The following is a 25,022-nucleotide window of genomic DNA, read 5'->3' as shown; positions in this document are numbered from 1 at the left end:
TGATCTCAACTCCTACAGCAGAGCTTGAGGCTTATGAACACAGTACTTCTCAGAGGATCCAAGGAATCACAAGCTCAGAGCTCATGTGTGAACTCTTCATGAAACGTGTATGGTTCTGCATGGTTCTACACAAAGCCCACATAGTCCCGCACAAAGCCTCCGTGGTTTGAGATCAAGGCTGAGATCCTTAGTAGGCCCAATTCTGAGAGCAAGACTACAGCTTTGTCCAGTTACACCTCAGGAAAAGCCCACACGTTCTGTAACTACTTACAAACACTTGGCCAAGCTTCTTTTCATGGTAGCTAAGGAGTCCAGCTTTGCTTGGGAAGAGCCCACTCAGGCCTAGTAAGCGGGTAGGCAGGTGGGCTCCCACAGAGGATTTGACTTGGAGCCCACCTCAGCTCATCTATTAATGGGCTGCTCATCATTCTTAAGCTTTCAGTATTAGCAGCATGGACGACTTCATGAGATGCTATGAAGTCAGTCATGCTAAACTCTAAGTCTCTGTCCACCCTGTCCACAAAGCAGGAAGGGGCCATTTGGAACGGGTTATGGGGTAGTCCAAGAGTTCTGAAAAGCAAACACAATAAAGCAAAGAAGGGAAAGCAAATGCTACACTGATAACCCCAAGAATACCTAACATCATTTAGAGATGGAGCTCAAAATGAGACCTTGGTGATTCACTGTTTTCAGATGAGAAATGCTAGCTACTGGAAAAGACCAAGCCCTGGACTGCAGATACCCTGCTGAGCAGGAAGCTTGTGGTCCTAACCATGGGAGAGGCTACCAGTGTGTACACGCTGTAAAAACTGGCAGGCTACACAATGACCAGTTTAAATGGCAGGCATTTTGAGAATGTGGCTGTGCTTTTTCTTCACCAGCATTTGGAGCTACATCACGGGACCAGGTCTACGCCTTAATGAATACCACTCATATGTGAGCATGCACCCAGAATCTAAGCCCTATATGCTAAGGACAGTGGCTGTACTTAACTTCCTACCATCATGGATTTGCACTAACATCATCCACCCATAGCAAACAACAGCATTGTAATGCATATTCATACCATTAAAACCTTGATGAGCATGTTAAGAAAATCCCTCCCACCCACCACCATGTGTTTTGGAGACTGTTTAGCTTTTGTTACCTTGGGGTCCATACTGGCTCATTTGTGGACCGTAAGTGCCACTTGAGTTACTCTGCTGAAAGTTACTGATTCCAGGATGCATCTGGCCCCCAGGAGAGGGGTGAGGCGACATGGATGGTCCTGCCTGCTGAGGTCCGTACTGAGACATCTGAGGGTTTCTCTGTGTACCTGCCATAAAACCTACATGGGAAACAAACAAAAACAGTCATGCAGGTGTCTTCTCATTTCTGTATACACAAAGTATGTGGACGGTACATGGGGAGAGGATTGGTACCCTCAGATTCCCTTAAAGAAACATCCAAAGGACGCCATGGGGCAAAGAGGGAGTCAACACCACCTTCTTTGTAGATGAGCCCCAGATAGAACAATCAAAGTGGGACAACTTCTTACACCAGGCAGGGGTGGGCTTTGTGCCTTCTCTGCAGAGCACAGGTCTACAGCATCTGACCTTCCCTTGCACCCTCAGCTTCCCTCCTGACAGCTGTTCAAGTGGTCTCCTAAACAGCTGGAGCACCTGTGCCTTGCAGGGACCCCAGCCCATTTGAGTTCTGCATCTCCAGCTGAGTTTCCAACTTTCACCCTTGAATCTGCTTTGCCAGCATAGTGCTTCCCAGTGTGTGATGTCATCATAGGCCTAGAATCTGCTCTGCCATCGTAGTTCTACCCTGTGTATGACGTCATCACAGGCCCAGAATCTGCTCTGCCAGTCATAGTCCCACCCTGTGTGTGACATCATCACAGGCCCAGATGCTTCTGTGAGCAATGCCCTGTCTCTGTCACACACTGGATCCTTCAGCCTGCCTTGATGACTATGGAGACACCGTGAATGGCTCATCTCTTCAGTCCTATTTCTGCAAAGCCTAGTCCCAGCTATTGGTCTCAGTACTCTCAAGCCCCTCCTCTTACAAAGCTGTAAGAGTGACTTTTAGGACTAAAGAGTGGTATCAGACACATCCTTCACTTGCATAGAGCCCTTCACAGCTTTCCACGGCACTGAGGCCTGCAACACAACTGTGTCTGCTGGGGGCCCCTCATGTGGACCCCACTGCCACAGCTCCTCTCCCTTTGCTGTAATGTCCATCCACTGGCCTTCTTGTCCTCCCAGAAGATGACATCAAGCACTGTCCTTCAACAAAATCTGTTCTGTCCTGTCCCTGTTCCTTAGATGTCACCTGCTCAGTTCTCCTACTGCTTTCCCTGACTGCCCAACCTCAAGTTGGGCCACCTTTACCACACCTCTCTCAGATGCCTTCAAAGTACTTTTCATACCTTCTACATGCTGCATCATTATTATTTCTACATGTGTATGTAGCGTTTGCATGCATGTTCCCGTGTGTGGGTGCACCTGTCTGCACATGCATGTGAAGGGCTGAAGTTGACACTGGGTGTCTTCTACCACTCTCAACCATATTTACTGAGGCGGTGTGTCTTGCTGAACCCAGAGCTTGCCAGTTCCAGCTAGTTCAGCTTGCCAGCATGCTCAGGGTTCCAGCCTCTGCCTGAGTGGGGATTCGAGAGAGGTGCCACATTTGCCTGGCTTTTATGTGTGTCCTGGTGCCCAGGTACATCTCCACGCCTGGATGGAAAGCATCATGTATGTTCTGATGCCCAGGTGCCCAGGTACATCTCCATGCCTGGACGGAAAGCATCAAGGTGCCATTCTCCAGCCACCTTTTTAACTTGCTTATTCCTTTTCTTCCTCACTAAGAAATGTAACACACACAAAACAAAAATCACATCTCACTCAATGCTTCAGCCTAAGTGTCTTGCAGAGTGGACGGCGCATGGGATGAGCGTCTCCCTATGTAGGCTGGACCCTCCTGGACAGTGTGCATGTGACGTGCTCCTTCTTCTTCCACCTCCCAGTAGCACCACACGAAACCCAAACTGCGTTTTGAATAACTAGATGGACATCCAAGCTGCTGCAGAGCATAACACAGCAGGTACTTGACAAATAGGTATTTTAAATGCACCTAGAAAACATGCATTTAAGTTATGCAGAAATACAATGTTAGAAATACCCACTGGAGTAGCCAAGGCCAACAGAAGTGTGTGTTCAGAGTAGCACACTGACAAAAGGTCTTGATAGCAAGAGTGTTGGGTGAGAATTCTCATGTTTCTCAGTGGAGGCTCTGGCTGGGGAGAGGCAGCTATGCCTGTTCAGAACTGAACCCAGAGTGGAGCCTCGGCAGCTGCAGGGAGAGACAGGCCTGCAGGAAGGCAGTGTAAGTGTGGGAAAGCAATGCTCTCAAGTGACAGAGACCACAGTTTACATTTCCTAAGAACAAAATGAGACCTTCTAACAGCTCCTGCCTAAAGAGACACAAAGTAAAGGCAAAGAGAGCTACGTCTTATTACCCTATTTAATTTATTTATAAAAAGAAATCTTATGAAATTGGGCTCAATTGGCAGCTCCTGGCTAGAAATCATCAGAGAAAATGTTTGCTTTGCCAGTCTGAAAACAGGCGCTCGGGAATCAGCACACTAACATTTCTCTACATGATTGCATTTTCAGATGTCACACAAAATCCTCCAGGTTTTCAGACAGCATCCTGGCTAATCGAAAAGGCACTTCATTCAGCTCGACAGGGATTGTGTGCGACTGCTTCCCTCGTGGCTGCTTAGAACTGCAACACAGACCCTTTAGCATTAGACTGTCCCTCAACTGTGAAGGTGTTGGTGTTCAACCCCAGAAGAAGCCATCACTCCTTCATTTGTCTCGGCAATCTCCCACTGGCTGTATTGGGCTGGGGTTAGAAGGCCTGGTCCTGGGGTTATGTCTTCAGTTCAGAATCTAGCTGGAGAGTCAGTTAATGTATTGCAGTGCTCATTCGGTGTAACTTGTGACTTTGCATAATGTTGTTTCCTCTTAAAATGAATACTCCTGTAAGCCTCAACAGAGTCAGCTTGGGGGTGTTCTGCAATATGAAAGGTAAATTTCTGGTTTATACAAGAATGCCTTCGGTTCTTGGATGCTCCATCATTCAGACGTAGTCTCCAGTTACAAAGAATATGCTGGCGTTTACTTCTGGGCCTGCTTCACTTTACTGTTTGAAATCTGCATCACCTGGGCACTTAGCTGTGCACAGTCCAAGGGGTGTGAGAGAGGCATGTCCTGGGAAGCAAGGCATGCGTTCCCCTTCCCACCAGAGTCCCTTGCTAAGGCAGCCACAGCTTCAGTGCGTTCTTCTGCAGGTGCTCTACAGTGTGTGGTTGTGAATACTGTTCAAGGCTCCTTTGAGTTTGGTTCTGGAATTCTCTGCTCCTGTCATTTGTACACATCGGTTATGGTCTTCTGACCAGTCTCCTGCACACAGCAGTAAACTCCTAACTGCACAGGGCTTACAGCCTGCCCTGTAGAGGCTCACACAGTGACATCTAATACATACTCATAGCTAAGCACCACTACTACTAAAGAACACTTCTAGTTGTTTTTTTCTCCCCTGCAGTGATGGGAATAGGAGCTGTGGCCTTGTGCGTGATAGGCATATACTACTAGCTACACTGCAAGTTCCCGAGACTTCCAGTTTTTAAACAGTTGTGGAACATTGAAATAATCTTCTAAAAAGATTGGTGAAAAGTGACACACAAGTTGCTTGGAAAAGAGGTATTTCTACTCTGTATAAACATAGAAACAACATACACACATGTTCATTATTTGTTTCCTTATTTATGAAGTGGGGACAATTTTATTTGCCTCACAGACGTGCTGTGAGTGAAAAGAATGTCACCATAAAAAGATCTAGCACCATCAGTTCCCAATAAATACCACTAAGAGCAACTTGCCTTACCCCAAGTGGTCAGCAGGAGGGGTGGCCTGGGCCATAGCAGCATGGCTCAGGGTCAAGGTCTGTTGTGTAGATGCCAACTAGACTATTAAGCTCCCCTTTTCATCTTAGGGGGCTTGATAGTGGCCCCACACACCAGCTCTAGTTAGCTCTCTATCAATTCCAGTCAGACATTCATTTTTCTCCCGCAGGGTGGGGGTGGGCTGGGGGTGGACTCAACATGTCTGTAATTTCTTTGGAATTGGTCCTTTAATTGTTTTGTTATTTTAAATCTTTATTGAGTGGAATGGGCACTGTAAGCATTTCTTCTCCTTCCAAAGGGGAAAAAAAATTCAAATTCCAATAAAAGTGTTTCTGCCTATTTATGGTGTTAGTATTTATTTGCCTGTGTTTTGCTTTTAGGAAGTTTATGGAGTGGTAGTTAGTGACAGTGGAGAGGAGACAATCTGACAGCTGAGAGGACACAGCTGTACTTGTACAAGGTGTGAAGTGTCACTAGTTAGAAGCCAAACTTTCCAGCAAGGGAAGCTTAGTGAGTGCAGGATGAAAGGCCTCTGTAACAAGTTGCTGTATGCAGTAAGAATTCCATGTTCCAAGCAAATATCTAGCAGGAGAGAATTGACATTTGGGACAAAGTACTAGATGAGGTAGTTATTCATAGTATATAGGACAACGTTTCTTAGGAACTCCACAGGAAGATATAATTTATGTATTACTCTCTCTCTCTCTCTCTCTCTCTCTCTCTCTCTCTCTCTCTCTCTCTCTCTCTCTCTCTCTCTCTCTCTCTCTCACACACACACACTCTCTCTCACACAGTTTCCTAAGTAAATGTACTGCCTCTGAACCTGCACCACTTCTACCTTCCTCATAAACACCTTTCTCACACTGCAAATGAGGACAGCGTGTTTTTGACATGAAAATCATGGCTTCAGGAGGGAGAAATCTGAGCAGGTCAGGAAAGATGCTCACCCTCGGACCTGCCTCTGCCACAGATGACTGTGAGCAGGTCAGCACTTCTTTCCCTGGGCTACAGGGACATTCTGAGAGTCAAGTAAGGAAGGTGAACACAGGAAGGAGCACACCTCAGTGCAAGGATGCTGTACAAGGCATCTTCAGTGCCGGGGAGCCCTATGGATGCTATAAAAGCATCTCTATTGCCTGACTTCGAGTCTATGAACCCTCTATTCACAGTGTGAACACCAACCTAAGCCACCAAGCTGGTATCCAGGTTGGTGACCACATTACACAATCTACCTACAGGCCCCATTCTACTCTATCCTTCATCAACTGAAGAAGAAGAAAAATAACTTTTGTTTTGTTTTGTTTTGTTTTTCGAGACAGGGTTTCTCTGTGTAGCTTTGGAGCCTATCCTGGCACACTCTCTGGAGACAAGGCTGGCCTCGAACTCACAGAGATCTGCCTGCCTCTGCCTCCCAAGTGCTGGGATTAAAGGCATGCGCCACCAACGCATGACCGAAAAAGAACTTTTTAAGAGGAAAAGTTGAGATCCTAAAGCTTTCAGACTTTAAAATTTGACTGAACAGAAAATAAAACCTAGAAGGGAGAAGTGATAAACTGTAAAAGTCATTTGCAATTCCTTAAAATAAAAATTGTGTGTGTTGGTGTGCAAGTGTGTGAATGTGCATATCTGTGGGTGTGTGAGCCTGTTGAGGCCTGGGACCCATGCAAGTCCCTGTCAAACTCAGAGCTCACTGAAAAGGCTATGCTCACTAGCCAGCTTTGCTCTGGGGATTCCTTGTCTCTGACTTCAGAGTCTGGAATTACAGAGAGGCCACTATACTCATGTGGCAATTATAGTTACATGGGTTCTGGAGATCTAAGCTGTGGTCCTCACTCTTGCACAGCAATTACCTGAGCTACTGGGCCACCTATTTCCCAAACCCCTTGAATTTCATATAGTATTAAAAGTCCTGGCTAACAATCACTTTCCTTTGTAAATAATGTATTAAGTGTCAGGTACTTGGCATGGTCCATGGTGCTAAGAAGGTAGATTGGGCCAAACAGTGTCCAGCCCAAAGGAACAGGGCTTCTCTAGTGGGAGAGACATTCACAGACAATGGGAAAGGAGTGCATTGAGAGCAGGGCAGGGGTGCTATGGGAGGTGGGGAGGTCAGGGGGGTCAGGGGAGGGAGAGCAGGGAAGGAAGTACAGGGGAGGGGAGGCCTCCCTTCCTCACAGTCCTATTGAAGCCAGGCTGGAGAGGCAAATCTGCTTGAGACGTGTGACTCTGGAGTGACCTTGGAAGCTTGGCATCCTGCACTCAGTGTGCTCTACTGACCTCAGAGGTCACTAGGGCCTATGTGGTCATTTCTTTTCCATGGTTAGTTGAGCACTTACACCTTTCTCCAAACTCTCCCAGCTCCTGACTCCTAACAACAGACCACTGCCATAAGGAGGGAACATCTGGGGCTTCTTTCCACCCCACTCCCTGCACCCCTGCCTCAAGCTCTCACAACCATGCCCACCCCCTTTCCTCTGTGAATGAGAGAACTTTGGTTGTGTAAATGGTGGATGCCTTCAGGTATACTCCAACCTGTTTTCTCGCCTGTCTTTAGGGACTAGTCACCAGTGCTAGTTCACAAACTCTTGATTTCTCCACAGGATGAGTGACCAGGCTTAGGAGCCCTGCACACATTCTTTTCCACCTAAGCTCTGCTCTGTCCTGTTGTGGCACTCCCTGATTCTGTCACCCAGGTGCTATGAGCTTATCAGACCCACAAGTATCTGTGTGTCCAGTCTTATGTTCCAGGCAAACTGCTGTTCCCTGATGCAACAACCTTTGACACCTCATGAGCATCCATGGAGACGGCCTCATTAGTAGTTTATTTACAGTTCAAAACAAGCTGAGGTTGGTGGCCTGCAGAGGTCCCTTTGCTTGCAAGAGACATTTTATGCCATCTGAGGTGTATGCAGAACATGTGCATGTGTTTTATTTATTCATGTACGCTCTAGCTCACAACACAAGTTTTCTCCCTATTATGTTCAACCTGCAGTCAGACAGGAAGAGAAACCGTTAGAGAAACAAAACTCTGCTTGGTACCTTCCTTTGAGGACCTTGAGACACTTTCAGGGACTTCCACCCTCATGCTCCCCCTTCACCACCCTTGGCCTTGGTGTTTTGAATGCATGGTCAGGAGCACGCATGTCCTCTGTGCCGGAGCAGCCAGCATGCTGACATGGTGATGTTCGTATAACTGGCTCTCTCCCACAGACTCTGAGCACCTGAGGCTTTAACTCTCTTCTCTCATCTGTCCAGGCAGTGTCGGGTGTGTGGAGCAGAGAGTACAGCTACGCCACCACCTAATGTCTGCCAGTGGATTCCTGTGCCTGCAGCCAGGAAGATCACAGGCTCTGGTCAGAAAATCCAGGTCAGAATGTGGAGTATGCACACAGGAGTCAGCCTGCTGCCCTTTCTGACAACGGTCCCTACCTTAGAAGGAGATGAGATGAGATGTGGAGATGAAACAGATAGCTATTATTAGTCAGGCATTTACATATAACCCGCCATTTACCTCCTGCCACAGGACTAGACACAGGCAAATGTATCTCTTTGCCAGGTTCCTCTACAAACTACTCACCATTGAAGGCAAACTACATTCTAAGTGCCTGAAGTGGTTACTTCCCCCAGGTGGAATGCTGTCCTCGGGTACCTCTGGCCTGCAGTCTGGGCCCTTGCCTAGGAAGCAAATGGCGTTAAGGCCTGTCTGTTGTTCTCTTTCCACAGTTAACCAGAGCTCCGGGGTGTCCTGCCTTACTTACTTCACTATCCAGAAAGCACAAACCCTTCCAGATGGCTGGTTCTAGAAATAACTGGCGGGCCACAATATGGAGCAGACAAGCTAAGTCCTGACCAGCTCTGGGTGGCCCATGACTCAAGTGTACAGCTTTATTGGCTGTTGGGGGTGACAGGCAGAGGGGAGGAGAGTGAATGATTCCTCTCAAGAGCCTTAACCGATGCTCCAGGTGAGGAGCATAGGCTGCAACTCTGCTAACCTCAGGACCTCAGGCATCAGTGGCTAACCATCTGCTAGGATTTTTTGAAGGTGTGAAGACCAAGATCTCCCAGGGTTTTCCTCAGGGTCATCTTATGTGTGAAGGCAGGGACTCTCCAAAATTAAACTGGAAGAGGTTTTAACTAGGGTCTTGGCTTCCAACTGTCTATGGTTGTCTTATTCATGTGACGACAAATTCTGCAAAGCTGGTAGGAGAAAAGGGGTCAGGTAAAAACCTAACAATGGTTCATTCTACAGGAAGGAAACCAAGAACAGTGCCAGCCTCACACAGCAGAGCTCTAGAAACCAAGGAGAGCCCCAGGCTCACACAGCAGAGTTTGGCCCCAGTCACACTCTATTCAACTGCCTCACCAAAGGACACAGTATAAGCTGCTGAGAGCCACAGGGACACTTGCAAGACACACAAGGATCCAGAATCCACCAGAACCCAAGCATGCTTGTCCTTTGGCACAGGGACAATCTATTTTTATGCTGGTATCTGCTAAAAAAAAAAAATACCGCTCAGAATTCCTTGTTTCTGAAAGCCAGCTAAATAGAAGATGCCACACCACAAGTGTGTCTTAGTGGTCACACACTGCACCACCTCAGCACAATGTCTCAACTAGAAAGGCAGACATGGCTATTTCTCTTCACAAATAGGTGTCACATTCCCATCTGGAGAGAAAATCCATCGTAAGAAGCATTCTCCTTACATTTTAATATCGCCAGTGTTTATTTGCCTGCCGGCTTCTCTTCACAACATGAACTGCTCTGAGGAAGACGGAAACTAATGACCCATTCAAGGCTTTAACCCGGCCCCCTGCGTTGCACCAGCTGTGCCATTAGGTTAACTGGCAGAATCACTCTTTCTCCTTCCCCTGCTAGTGCAGAGTTTCATACAGAGGCCCCATAGCAGCCGCTAGGCCACCCCTGGCCACCCTACTCGCTCTCAGCTGCTGACTTACATCCAAGCTGACATCATCTATCACTGGGTAAATTAGAGTCAGGGGAGGGTCAGACTGATTACCCAGCTGGTAGACAGGGATGGAACAGTCACCCTTTCTCTACAAAAATGCAAAAGTTTTCTTCAGAGCTGAGGGCCTCGAGGGTGAGTGCATTGCTGTGCTGAAAAACACAAGCAAGTGTATGGCCATAGTATCCTCAACTCTTTTAACCTCATTCGAGCTACCTGCATGGCACCCATCTTATTAATGATCAATGCCTTGCACTTATCATTTCAGACACAAGGCCTTCTCTATCTGCACATTGTATTCAAAGGGTGTTCTGATCTTCATGCTATGTTCGAGATTTCACCAAATGTCCAAGGTCACAAGATCATTAATGGTAAAGTTTGCAACTAAACCCAGACCTTCAGGTCCCTTAATGTCTGCAGATGAAAAGGAGTCTGCACATGGGATATCAAACACTGGGATTTGAGGTGCAGGAAGCCATAGTCCTGGCCTCCAATGGAGCTCTAGTTTATGACACTTCAGTGTTACCCACCTGTGGGTGGCCAAGGGGGCTGCCAGCCTCAGCTTGTGGCATTCAACCAATGGGGGTCTGTAGGCCCAGCATACAGGGGCCTCTTCATTTACCTCATACCTGGCAAACGCTGACTCTGAAGCTAAACACAGGTCAGTGATCTGAACCTGACTGTTAGTGAGAGCCAGGCAAGTAAATCCTAGGAGCTCACAGAACAGTCTATGTACACAGAGGTTCCAAGACAGGGCTAGTGTGGTGGCAAGCTGTGAGACGGTGTGGAGAGACCAGAAACAGAGGACAGGTCTGCTCAGAGAAGGGGTCTCAATTGAGCCCATCAGTTCTCCCACAGAAGGACACTGAAGTGACATGACTAAGTCTCCCAGAAGGCCAACGCTGAATGCAGCACAGAAAGCAGAGAGGACGGGCAGGCTGGGGACAGTAAGAAGAGCTACAGATTGCTGAAGGTACTGGAGACACTGGCTGGCCAGCTCATGTGGGGAGTTAGCACAAGGTAGAGCTACTGGAACCCCATGACCACTTAGAGGGAAAGCAGGGTGCAAGTGGGGGTGATTTAGCTTTCTGGTTTAGGATCAAAGGCAAAAAATAGCCTTTCACTCCAAGAGATCTCCTTTCCATGCCATGGTATCAGAGAATACAAGAAAGGAGCTGGGGAGATGGCTTAGGTGGCCTGAGTCTGGATCTCTAGCACCTACTTAAGAAGCCGGGGGTGCTGCGCTGGCAGATGCCTGCACTCTTATTACCAGGGTGGTGGAAAGAGTTGGATTCCCAGAACTCTCTGGCTCACCACCAGTTAGCAGAGATAAACTGCCAAGCTTCTAGTTTGGTGGTAGATCTTGTCTTAATGTGTACAAATATCAACATCCATCCGAAGTATGAGAAAGGTCTGTTTCGCACAGCATGACTCAAGTTTTGATGAGAAGTTCTGCTCACTTGGAAAAGAAGCTGATGTGCACTGACATTTGGTAGAGGAACACTCTAAGAATAGAAGAATGTAGCAGCAATCATGACGGACCTTAGTAACCCAATCTAAAAAAACACCTAAATATCTGGCTGGGAGGACGACAGCTAAGCGCTAAAGGGCTGATCATAACTGCCTAGGTTCTGACTCTCCTTTTGTAGCAGTCCACAAAAGCGTCTCAATGCATACCACACCCGGTCAGTTACATGCTTTCCTGGATACCAGAGTACTTTTATTACTAGAATGCAGTTACTGAGAAATGTCATTGTGAAGATTAGATTCCAGGGACAAGTTTCTTTTTGTGTGATCCTGCTGACAAACAACAGCCAAAGACTCTATGATGTCTGACCACATCAAAGACTTGAAATTTTTAAAAATGTCACACTTTGTCACTGCTTTTCTCTCAGTTGTACTGATTTGACTCAGCTGATGCTGGTATCTGTTACAGCATGAGTGGTCCTTAGTTAGGCATGGCTAGCACTCAGGCTGCTATGGCAACTCGTCTCTCTGAACAGGGAGAAGAAAACGAGATCTTTATGTAGGTCGGCATGGAGAGAAGATGAAGGCTGGGGCAGCTGCTCAAGGGCTCTGGAAGACTTCATCCAGGATGTCTCCTGTGTCGATCTGATGCTCACACAAAGGCACAAAGAACTGCCTCAAGTCACAGAACACACTTTCTAGCACATCACAGCCGGAGGCACCATCAACTCTGCCTGCGATCCGTGTCCGAGAGGGAAAGTTCTTAGGGGTTCTGTTCCAACCTATCTCAAGGACTAATTAAATCCTCATTACTACCTTCTAATTATTCAAATACTGTGGGATTATGCTCAGGAAGTCCCTGCTGGCACGAGAGATGAAAAGGGTTAAACAAGCCGTGTTGGTTTTGCGAATCCAGTGATAGTGTAGTCCTTCAGAAAATCACCAGCATCAACATGAATATTTAACTAGATACCACTGTGAAAATTAAAAGGGAATTCAATTAAAAGGCTTGCAAAAAATTAATTCTGACCTCTCTACATCTGTCCAAATAAATAAGGCTTCCCTCAATGTTTTCACCTAATTGCTGATCCAATAAGCCAGAAGGGCATTTGCTAGTTTCATTAGGCTTAACGTGTTTTAGGGGTTAAAAATGTGATCACTTTAGTGTTAGTACTTATTATGCTTATTTATCTATTCAGATGACTGTTCTATATTCTGTCCAAGTCCTCCTGAGAAACGGGCCACACATTAATAAGCCTCACACTGCTCTTTAGGAAGTTTAAGATGTACACACTCAAAATAAGGAAATGAAATGAGGCCACATCGGCCTAAACTTCTTTGCTGCAGGTCTCCAGCACTCTATGCCTTCTGCCAGACGACTGCAAATGTGCACAGTGCTACATGGATTCCACAGAAAGGTTTAAAACAAGAACCAGTAACAGATGTGTTGTTACAGTTTAAGTAAGACATGTCCCCCAAAAGCTCCTGTTGAAGTCTTGGCTCCCAAAGTAGATTCAGTCATGGATTAAGTGATTGGATCATGAAGGCTCGGAGCTAATTAATAACTTATCCATGGACAGATTCATAGTTTGATGGTAGTGTTGGGAGGTGATGGGAACTGAGGAGGAGGAGGGAAGTGGGCTTGGCTGGAGGAAGCCGGTTACTGGGAGCCTGTCTGTGGAGGGACTGTTGTGCCCTGACCCTGTCCTACCTCTCTGTGCTTCCCAGGTGTCTGGGGTGAGTAACTGCTCCACTGTGCCCTCTCCTCGGTGCCCCAATCAATGGAGCCAGCTGATCTTGGACTACAACTTTGGAAACCCCAAACCCAAACAAATCTTTCCGCCTGTCACATTACTTACATCAGGTCTTTGTCAAACTAACAAAAGCTGACAAATGCATGTTATTGCAGATAACAAACCCAAGTTTTAACCTTTTTTAAAAAAAATTATTCAGCTATTAAAACTTCAGCAGTGAAGTATCAATGAGTTTTAAGTTGGAAATAGGTGAAACTGTAGAAAGGACACCACAGAGCAGTGTTCTCAGCCTCCCCAACGCTTTGACCCTTTAATACAGTTCCTCATGGTGTGCTGACCCCAAGCATCAAATGATTTCCCTGCTACTTCATAATTGCAATTTTGCTACTATTCTTAATCATGATGTAAATATCTCATATGCAATCACTGTGAAAACGTCATTTGACCCCTAAGGGGTCGAAACCCACAGGTTGATAACCACCACCACCACCGCAGAAGTGAATAGAGAGGTCAATCAACACCAAAGTTTTTCTATCCTTTCTGGAACCTATGTTGTGACATCTGTGTGTGGGCACCAACACCTTTCTTCTATAACAGGAAAATACAAAGCTGTCATCTAAGTACAACGTGGGGAAAGGTCTTCATGACCTATGCCCTTTGACAGAGCCACCAGGCGTCAGGAAGGAGTAGAGATGGAAGAAGTTAGAAACTCATCCTTCAGGGTTTGTGGGCATCATAAAGGCCTGCAGATACCAAAGTTGTGCAGACCCAGGTGGGACCTTGGCATCTGTGACCTCTTTTAATCCGGGCAGGTTGTTTATTGAGGAAGAGCATAAGGGCCAAGCAGAAGGTAACACACTGTATTAAATATGTAAGGTCTTAAAATAAGAATGTACTTAGAATGTAAGGGATGAGAACTGTACCAGGCACTTGGAATGGTTCAAGAATATGCTATTCTATGAGAAACATCCCTAGGGAAAACTAAACATATATGTACTGTACTTAGTTACCATAAGATCATTGATTACATTAATGAAATTAAAAAAAAAAATCTAAGAGTTCATTCAACCTCTTGATCCTGGAGGGACTTGGCTCCAGGACCCTGGTGCTGTCCCAATTGTACCACGGGGATTTGGGGTAGGCCTCAGAAAGGAGCACCACACCCTTTTTTGTGGGCCTATGTTCAGGGAAGTGTTTATACAGTCCTGGACCTGAAAGAAAGCATGTCTCCAGTATGCATACAAGGAAGCACAATGTGGAATCTCACTACTTCACCTTCATCTCACTAAAACAAATGTAAAAGGAAACCACTCAACTTGCTTATTTCAACCCCAAGCAGTCGAGAAGCCATGTTCCTATCTGGTCTAACCCAAATCTGTGGTTTTGAAGAAAGACATTATGAAAATAGATTCTAGCTATCAAATATGTAAAACACCACTTTTTAAAAATTTTATTAAATGTTACTAGGAACAAACAATTCTTCTTAAATTTTAACAAATAAACTTATTTTCTTTTAATCCCTTTTACCTACTTTTAAAGGAAAATTATGTCAGTCCATTGCTTAACTTAATAGCTACTTTTAAAAAAGGAAGTTCTGCTTTTCTGGAAGCTGTCTAGCCATGCTTCCAAAGCTCTTTCAGAGAAGGAGGCTTAGGGAATAAAAACATTTTAGATCTAGCAACTCATACAATTAATTATTAATTTGCTGTATGAAGGAAATGGTTGCTGTAATGGCCCGGATTGTCAGGTATCCAGTGTATTAATCAAACCACACTGAAGGTAACAGGGAAAACTGGACAAACACAACAAAGCAGGGAAATGCCTACATTCTGCCCTGCAAATTGGTTTAACTAGGCTCCCTCCAAGATGTCATGCTTGTGTTTCTACGTTTTCAAATCTTACCAGTTTTAAGGGCTGGGGAAATGCTGTTTGAGGGGCTGCTAGTTAGTATGCTGTACTTAGCATTTTAGGACCTCCAAACAATAGGTTACCTATGTCCTGCTCAGCACTGGCCTGAGTGAATAGATGCCCAATGCAGGAAAGACTCCTCTTACTGCCACATCACTGGCCCAACTACACACCCAAGATACAAGTCAGGACCAATGAACTATAATCCTTCTGTACCCTGTCAGCACTGGCACCAGCTGAGAGCTTGTCAACAATGATGCCTAACTGTGCCACCCTAACCTTCTGATAAGAAATCTGGGGCAGACCCTGCAATGGGATTCACAATGTGCACATGACTCCCCCACACAATGAAGTTTCAAAGCCATCTCTACAAATCTCCCAGGAGTATTCAGGCACACCAGCACCCAGAAACTTCTGTCTCTAAGTGTGCCTGTGTGGAAACGGTAATACATCTGATCCACAAGCAGAAGTGGTCCATACCAACTGGGTTAAAATCATTCCTGGCCCCAGCAGTGATGTGCACCTCTTCTTTATACTAATCCGCATTAAAACTGCCTTTCCCTTCCCTCTGCCCCAGCAGCAACTTAGGACAAGAGGACTGAGGGATAAGCCTAAGGGACACCAGGCATCATGAACACACCATGGAGTGACGCACAGCCCCCAGCAAAGCCACACACACACACACACACACACACACACACACACATACACACACACACACACACACTCTCTCTCTCTCTCTCTCTCTCTCTCTCTCTCTCTCTCTCTCTCTCTCTCTCTCTCTCTCTCACACACACACACACATTATTGTATAAGACCATGTTCTTTGGGCCTTGAGTCACCCTCTGCCAATTGCCACCCAATCTACAAAAAAGACTCCTTCCTCTTCATGATTGCTGTTACACAAAAGCTGATGTTCACTTGATAGGAAACACTATCTGTGTGGGTATGGCCTGAGACTCACCTCTTTCCTGTGGCATTGGTGACTGGCTCAAGGCAGGATGGGAACTGGATTCTGACTGGCTCCCTGGTGGTTGGGGAGGCATCTGGCTGCCTGTAAAACACAGGGGGGAAACAAGGATTTATATTTTGGATTAATACTGCAACCACAAAAACCAAGATACATTTAACAATTCACTTTTTTGTTTTTTTCTTTTTGTTTGTTTGTTTTTTCTCTTTTATTCTTTTATTAGTTCAAATTAGGAACAAGCTTGCTTCACATGTCAATCCCTTCTCCCTCTCAACATCCCACCTGCCCCTAGCCATGCCCCCTCCACTCCCCAGGCAGGGTAAGGCCCTCAAAAGGGGCTCCCCAAAGTCTATCACATCATCCTGGGCTAGGCCTGGGCCCTTCCCCATGTGTCCAGGTCAAGAGAGCATCCCTTCACATGGGATGGGCTCTTAAGATCCCTTCTTTTTTTTTTTTTTTTTTTAAGACCTTACATAGTTAATACAGTGCGTTACCACTGTACAAATGGAAAAAAAAATTAAGTTCAACATTTCTAGACCAATATGGCTGTTACTTTTTGTACAATGCCAACTCAACACAGTAAACTGGGATACTTTTTTCCAAAGTTGACAGCACAGCTAAAGTTTCCAAAAATTCAAATTATATATGCATATATATTTATATTTATATAAAAAGACCAATAATGGCAGTATGTTATGCATCAATAGCAACTACAGCTTTTCCAGGTTCTGCAGTCATTTGAACAAAATTAACAATTCACTTTTATGATCACAAAAAGTACAGAGCTCAAAAAGTATAAAATTTCATCTTTTTACATATAAAATAAAGAAGAAAAGACAGAGATATTTACTAAAAACCTGCTTAAAAATACAAAATCCAAGAATCTACTGCAGAAGGACTTATCAAACTCATGGAGGAAGCAGCAGTGGCTGCAATCCAACACACTAAACACCCTTCACCACATTCCACAAACCCAAGATGGCCAGCCAAACCTAGTGCTTGAGTCTGAACTCATCCCCACAGGACAGAAATGAGAATCGGCTGGCATTCACTCACCTGTGGCATCCAATCAATACAGTAACATTGATTTCTAATAAGCAATCAGAGGTTCACCCTGAACTTAGAAGGCCTCCACTAAAGTCACCAAGCAGGAGGTGCATCCACACTGAAGAGGGGCACTGCCCTGCAACATGTTTGTGTTACTGATGCAGCAACAGCATCTATTTACTTCACAGTTGTTTAATGCTCATTCTATTGTTTCTTCCCTTATAAATTTCTTGAGGTGAGAATCATGTCTTTTCATTCCTTAAATACCATCCTTAGCATGAAGAATATACAATAACTCATGATTACAGAATACAAAATAAAGAAAAAGACACTTATTTTATTGATAAAAGAGAGATGCTGAGGCTTGAGGCAAACTCTGAAATTAAGTATCATCCAAGGTACTTGACAGTGTTAACTCACTTCCTGGCCCAGAGGTTTAGACACATTTCTAAGACTTATGATATGGGTGGATTAAAAAGTATTGAATTTAACCCTACCCTCCAGGCCCAAGCACTCATGGCATGAGGGTACTGCTGCTTTATGCTCTACCTTCTCTCTCAGTTACAAAGAACGTAAAAGAGACACCTCAAACACACATGTAATGTCCCCACATGCCTGCCATGTGACCATGGCATCTTATGCTAACTACTTGGATTCCACAGGCTCTGTTCTCCCATAGCTAAATACATTGCCGACAAGAATCACAGCTGAATAGAAATGGAAACTAATGGCTTCAAGATCGCCACCAAGTAGTCAACCCACTGAGGTTGTGTGACACACATACATGCATCTTAGCACTTAAGTCTCTGGGGATGGCCACTCATGAGGACTCTAATAATAATGCTTGCACAGGACAACAAAAGGAAGGCAGATGATTTCCACGGCAAGGGGAAGGCAATAGCTATGAAAGCATGACTGTTAAACAATCCTCAGGTATATATTTCCAAGTGTTCCTCTGTCACACTCACGATACCTTGAGCAATGAGGAGCCCTTACAGGTACTCTCAGCCAATAGCAAAGAAGGCCTGACTAATAGCACAGTGTGCTCCAACTGGCTTCATCTTAGGTATCTATAGTAACCTAATATTAATACCAAATAATTACCTGTACAGTAAAAACATTTAACGTTCTGGTCTAAAACAACTCCAAGGGCAAACACTGGGCATTGATGTGGCTATAGATCTACAAAAACTGCTTTGTAGCCACTGTGGGTTATATGTTTCCTATGAAATGAAATGCCCCATGGCCCCAATCTATAGTCCATTTAGAAATTTAAAGCACTCTGCAGACAAACTCAGATTTTTAAAAGAGTCACTGGGGAACCAGTTGCCGCAAGACAGTAAGTGCTTACATTCTAATGCTTGCTTCTGCATGACAGGCTGGATACCTAGGCTCACATGGAGAAAACAAACAGCAATTCTATGTCAATACAGGGCAGTATGGCTTCCACTGTGAACGCCCGAGGCACTGCTCTCCCATACAATGCACCAAGCAAAAATAAAAAGGCTGCAAGAAACCCATCCCATCATGCATACAATGCTGCCACTGCCAACCACTGCTGTGGGCTACCTGGTACAATGTAAGGGTGATGTCCCTTCAAAGCAATGAAGAATGCACACATGAAATTTACCCTCTTAAGAAAATAAACAGCTGTTTTATGTTGAATAAATCCAAGTTGTTTCAATTTCCCCACTTTCCCCCTCTCTACTTAGCCTCTTCTAAAACTATTATGTAACTGATCACTTGGGAATAGCATCCTGCGTACATGCAGAGATAAATACTGTTACAGCAGATGGTCCAGAAAACATACATGTGAAATGTAACACAGGAGAACTCCCGGTGTCCACAGTCCACAGCAGGAAATCCAGATCCTTTTGGTGAACTGAATTAAGTAAATACCTTCAAATCTGTGGGGTTCTATATATGCTAATTCTAAGTAAAAACAATTTCACTGTTTACTAATTATTTCAAAGGAGGACAGTCATGTAAGGTAAAGAAATCAACCTTAGAAGGAACTCCAACCTCCATAAATCAATTTTTACCATAATTTAAGCCAAGGGGTTGTTTCCTTTGTTATGCCCCATGTTTTGCCCTCATCTATATCTGTAATGTGATAAGCACAACTGGAAAATACAACTAGACACCACTGTAAATGAGAATGAACCCCAACATTTACACCTATGTCTTTATTAACTAACAGTGGCATAAACACTTTTGTGTAACGATATGACAATTTAAAGTCAGGCACCAGTAGGTTACTTTAGTTTCTACTTCTGTTTAGCTGAAACACCAAGAACGGTACAGTGCCATCTTATGTGCAGAGTCCTATCTCCCTTCACGGATGCAGCTTTTTATGCAACTACAACGAAGTTATGTAGGGATCTATCTACAAACTTTATTTGAATGTGTCAATTTTCCCAGTAAATGTCCTGCTTCTAGGGTCATTCAATGTTGCTTTTAGCCACACCCTCTAGTGTCCCCTCAGTGTAGTCCAGTCTTTCCTGATGCCTTATAATCTTGACACTTTGGAATGTACCAATGAACTGTTTTGTCTGATGCTCCCCAGTCGAACTTGGGTAAAACATCTTCATTGCTGAAAATGAGGATATGCAATTTGAGACATGTGTGGGAAATGCCACACCCTTCTCTGGTCACCCTTTCATGGAGCTGGGGCACTGGCACATTCCATTTCTGGTGTTCATATTGATTACTTGATCTGGCTGATGTTTACTTTTGGGGGTGTTCATTTCCCCTTTGAGGCTGATCCAAGTGTCACATCTCCCGAAACTTTCACCGGCTAATTTCAGCATCTATCAGAAAATCCTGCCTATGAGGTTTACCACAATGGTATCTATATGCTACGAGTAGCTCCCTATTTCCCCTTAGACTTGCATGTGTGTCAAGTGGACTTCAACCTGAGGCAAGTCATGTCCTCCTATCACCCTCTTGCTCACCGAGGGAAGAACCATGGCAGGAGGGGCGACAGACTGTTCCTCCTGCAGTGTTGCCATATGTGGCAAAAGCGAAGGGTTCTGTCTCTGGACAGGGACACCATCAAAAGGGAGGTGGCTCTGCATGAACCTGACCGCCACAGCAGACTTTGTCCATGATGTGACCTGACGTAGGAACGGGTAGGAATTGTTCAGCACTTGAGGATCTTCACTTATTACTATATGTTTTATTTTCAGTGAAAACAGTTGGCACGTGCATGTAGTGGAAGACAGAAGTAGGCACAGGTATCTTCTTTGATTGTTCTCCACCTATCTCCTGAGGCACAGTCTCTCTCAGAGCTCATCGATTCAGTTGTTGAGCTAGCCAACTTGCTTCTGGAATCCAGTCTGTTTCCTTCTCTGTGACTGCGGGTGGGCTACCACGTCCCTGGCTTTTCAGTGTGCTCTGGGGACACTCTAGTTCTAGTTCTTAGGATTCCATGGTAAATACTGAGGCATCCTCCTAGAATGTTCCCCAGACTCAAGGAAGTGTTTGGACAATAAGAGGTAGAGCCTAATGGAAGGTCTTTGGTTGTTGGGATAATGGCCTATAAAGGAATCCTAAAGATGTATGCCTTCTGTTCTTTCTTTTACTTCCTGGCCACCAGCAAATGAGCAACCATCTTTTACCCTGTGTTCCCATTAGGCCCCAAACAACAGGCAATTAACATATACCTAAACTTCCCAATTAAGGTCCAACACCCACCTTTTCTTTTGTTAACTCACAATGGATTTGCCATAGCCATGGGAAGCTAATGTATTTCCACAATAAACAGGAAGTGACCTGTACCGTGATCCAAATACAACTGGAAGCACATTCGCGCCAACTAGGGCTTCCAGATTGTTAGTTCCTGTGCTACACTTCCAGGTCTCCCCCTTTCCATTGCATACGTCCTTATTTTTAGGGCCATCAGAGCTTCAGGCTCATCCTGGATTTATCTTGCACCAGTCTGGGATTCACGGGCCACTTTTACAAGTCCTGGTTCCAGTTTCTGGTGGCAGTGCTATAAGACTTAGCTCTGGGTTTCAGGGAGGCTCACAGTTAATGGTCTACTTACTAATGTTTCTAGCACTCCCAGTGGGCAGAGGCACATCCTAGCCCGCATATCACATGAACCCATATGCTGATGTGTATGCATAATGATGAGCTTAGGTACATATCTTCAATTCCAGTCCCAAACCAGAGAACATTTAAGCCTTCTTTCTCACAACCTTGCCAGCAGTAACAAACCCAAACTGGTCTACATCAGTTAACTTCCTTAAATGACATACATAAAACAATGCATTAGTGCTGCTATCCATTTGTACACCATGACTGGCAGCACTTGTCCTTGGCACTGGGGGATGCTTCTACAGTTTAAAAAGTCAAAGTTTAAAATGCACACTGTGGCCCATAAACTACAGTTCCAGTGGTGTGGTGCCATCTTCTCCCCTCTGTGGGCCCCAGGAACACATGTGGTATACTTACATAAATGCAGGCAAACAGGAATACAAATACAATGCAAATAAATGATTGGTTAAAAAAAAAAAGCCCAACCATATTCTAATGATTTGACAAACTATCACTGTCATTTCACTTACTAATTTGTCATATATATTTGGCCTATTTTTGAGTCCCTATCAAACTACCTGCACTGGGGGTTAGCTTTATTCTTTATTTTTTTCTATACTTGTTTTTATGCCTTCAACTGAACTCTCTTGTTTAACTGTACTGGCTGCTATCTTTGGTATGTTGTGATATTAACGGAAGTGGTCATCCTTGTGTCATTTGTATCCCAAATAGAAATGCCTTGCAAGGCTGTCCACAATATAACCACAACCAGAAACACCAGATTGATTGCTATTTCCTTCTTCCTTTTTAAAGTCATGATTGGGGATTGGATTTTTGTTAAAGATCACATTCCTCCTTACATTTTATTTTCATGGTCTATAATATTAGTAAGCATTACTATTGAACCATCTAGATTTTGTGGGATACATGCCACTTAGCTAACATACAACTAGATTCTGGTGCCCCATGTCCTTTCTAAGTCTACACTAACTACGTTTTGAGGGTAAATTTTCTAATTAAAAACAGGCCAGAGTCAATAAAATGAGTATTTTTAGTAGAATAAATAGGATACAGACTTTAGAGAAAACTGGCTAATATGTATACAGTGGCAAAGTGGCACGCATCTAGTTCATGTGCTTTAGAGGTCTACGTGGCTGTGATGTTGACGTGGCTCATTCTGATCACCATGGAAACCAATCTCTGGGCGTGTCTATGAGGGCTTTTCTAAATTAGATGAATTGAAGTGGGAAGCCCCACCCTAAGTGTGGGTGGCACCATTCAAGGGGCCGGGGTCTAGGACTGAATAAAAAGGGGAGGAGAGGAGCAGAGTGGCAGTCATCTCTCTGCTTCCTGGTTGTGGACACCATGTGACCAGCTGCCTCATGCTGTTGCCACCAGGCCTTCCCAGCCAGGACAGAGAACAACCATCTGTGAGCCAGAATAACCCTGTCACTCTTGAAGTTACTTTTGTAAAGGATTTTGTCACAGCAGCAAGAAAAACAATTACTACAGCAGCTCAGCACGTGTAACAGCAAGGTGTGGAACATTTTGGCTCTGACGGTACAACTGAGCATTTCTCACTAATGGACACTGGGATTAATACTCATATGTCTCCAATTTACTTCTGTGCCCCTATATGACATGTCTCATTATAGTGCAAATCCTACAAGATCAGAGACCTGTGTTTGCTGCATTCTCTATTACATCCCTAGAACCACACACACAGTAAGCATTCAATACATATTTGTTGACGAATGAATAAATGACTGCTTATTCCAGAAAGAAAACTCAGAGTAATAGCTAATTAGATTTTTATGAGTTAACAGTAATCATGTAATTTTATCTTGTTATTCTAAATCAGGATTAGGCAACCTTATTATTATTTTTTTTTATAAACAGGCAGATAGTAAATATTTTAGGCTTTGCAGACCATATGTTGACTGCCACAACTACTTAATCCAGTGATTGTGGATGGTGTAAAAGCAGCCACTGATGATCCAAGAAAGGGTAAAAATAGAACTTTATTTATGACACTGTGTGATGCCCTGGAATCTCCCCACAGGCGTAGTTAGCTGGCCCTTTATACATGACTCTATGCGCATGAAATCAGGTGGGATAGTTGTGCAGGAAAGCCAGTAAACATCAGGCAGTGGCAGACAACCCGACACACCCTCCCACGTCAACACAGGGGCTGTGTAAACACACAGCAGTGTGCTGTGTGGGTGGAAAGAGGACACGAGCTGTCTTGGAGGACTGAGAGCTAATGATGCTTCCTGATCTGCAAGGGTCCTGAGAGTCACAAGGCCCCTTCCCACAGTTATAAAAGTAGTAAAGGATTTCTGGGGGAAAGGGAACTATTCCATGGAGTTGCATGTGAGCTGTGAACAGAGCCCCAGGGATCCAGCCTCTGTGAGCCCTCACACATTCTGGGGTAAGCTTTTAGTCACCTCAATAAGCTCACTTCTTCACTGAGCTACAGTTTGTGGAATTGTTTCTTTGGTCTGTTGTTCATGGCCTCCCTGGGGTTAATTGATGCTTGTTCCCTTTTCCCCAGAAGTCGTAGTAACTTGGTTTAAGACCTCTGCAAGCCAGGCAGACTCACTACTTTCCTTGGTAATCACAGCAAGGGTAGGTCTAAGAACTTAATTATTTTCTCAGCTCTTAGATCAAACAAAATAGAAAATAAAAACTATTGATGAGATCCCATTGCACAGGTTATACTGACCAATGTTGTGTTGGACAACGAAAGACAGACCCAGTGATCAGGCTGTCATAGTAACTACTGGGGATAAATAAAATGTGCTGGGGAGATGAAGAACTGAACCATGACCTCGGGAAAACAAACGAGAGAGAGAGAGAGAGAGAGAGAGAGAGAGAGAGAGAGAGAGAGAGAGAGAGAGAGAGAGAGAGAGAGAGAGAGAGAGCGGAGGGAGGGAGGGAGGGAGGGAGGAGAGAGAATGGTGTATAGGGTGTGTATGTGTGTGAGGTGAATGTATGTATGTATGTTTGTGTATACGTATACATTATATATGTGTTTGTGTATACATGTGAGTGTGTGTATATATGCTTGCATATATGTATATATGTGTGTGTTTGCGTGTATGTGAGTGTATGTATACCACACACATTCCATGACTCATGTCTGGAAGTCAAAGGGCAAGTTGCAGAGTTGGCTCTCTGCTTCTACTCTCCAGGTCCCAGGAGTTTGTTAACAGAATTCAAGTGTTTGTCACTGAGAACCCATGTGTGCTAAGAACCTCAGAGGTGACTAGCTAACAAAACTGCCCAGGTTATTGTGATTTATATATCATTTTAGATATTAGAAAAACAACCTTCTTGATTACTAGTAGAAAATCATTAAGAATACTCTGACTTTGTTATCTGGATGTTTTGTTTAAACACTTTACACATCAAACCTAACTACTACATGTTTATCTTAGAATTTATAAACCTTTATCTGGACATTGCTCTTGCTTTACTCCTCCTCCCTCCGTGTGTGTGTGTGTGTGTGTGTGTGTGTGTGTGTGTGTGTGTGTGTGTGTGTGTGTGTGTGTAAGGATGCATGGATGGATGTCAGAGGGCAACTTTCGGGAATTGGTTCTCTCCACCATGTGGGCTCTGGGATCAGATTCAGGCCATCAGGCCTGGGCTTTTGTCTGCCGAGCCATCTCAACTGACCTTTCTTGCTGTCTGCATTTCTTCTGCCCAAAGTCATATATAATAGGTAAACTGTAAAGGGGAGAATGGATGTCTTGCATAAAACTGTAGCCAGTCTCCATCCTTCAGCCTCCTTTGTTTCCCATACTGACTACTTATGCCGGCCTTCCAAAATCTGAAAACTGCGCATTTAAGGTTGGTGAGTTTCCAGTCACAGCAGTGAGAAGGGAAGAAACCCACTCTTCTGAGCTGCTGCA

At 44.6% G+C, this 25,022-nt stretch overlaps 1 protein-coding gene across 1 annotated transcript in view; it reads right to left on the bottom strand.

The window, feature by feature from the left end:
* Arid1b (AT-rich interaction domain 1B) overlaps positions 1-25,022 on the bottom strand; it is a 354,347-nt gene that overhangs the window by 61,930 nt on the left and 267,395 nt on the right. The window contains 2 exon segments of the mRNA XM_027401057.2: positions 1,148-1,327; positions 16,015-16,104. Coding sequence (XP_027256858.1) covers positions 1,148-1,327; positions 16,015-16,104 — 270 coding nt within the window.

Source organism: Cricetulus griseus, chromosome 2 (assembly GCF_003668045.3).
Source record: "Cricetulus griseus strain 17A/GY chromosome 2, alternate assembly CriGri-PICRH-1.0, whole genome shotgun sequence".
Lineage (NCBI taxonomy): Eukaryota > Metazoa > Chordata > Mammalia > Rodentia > Cricetidae > Cricetulus > Cricetulus griseus.
The sequence above is the reverse complement of the archived record's forward strand: the minus strand, read 5'-3'. Positions and strand labels throughout refer to the sequence as shown.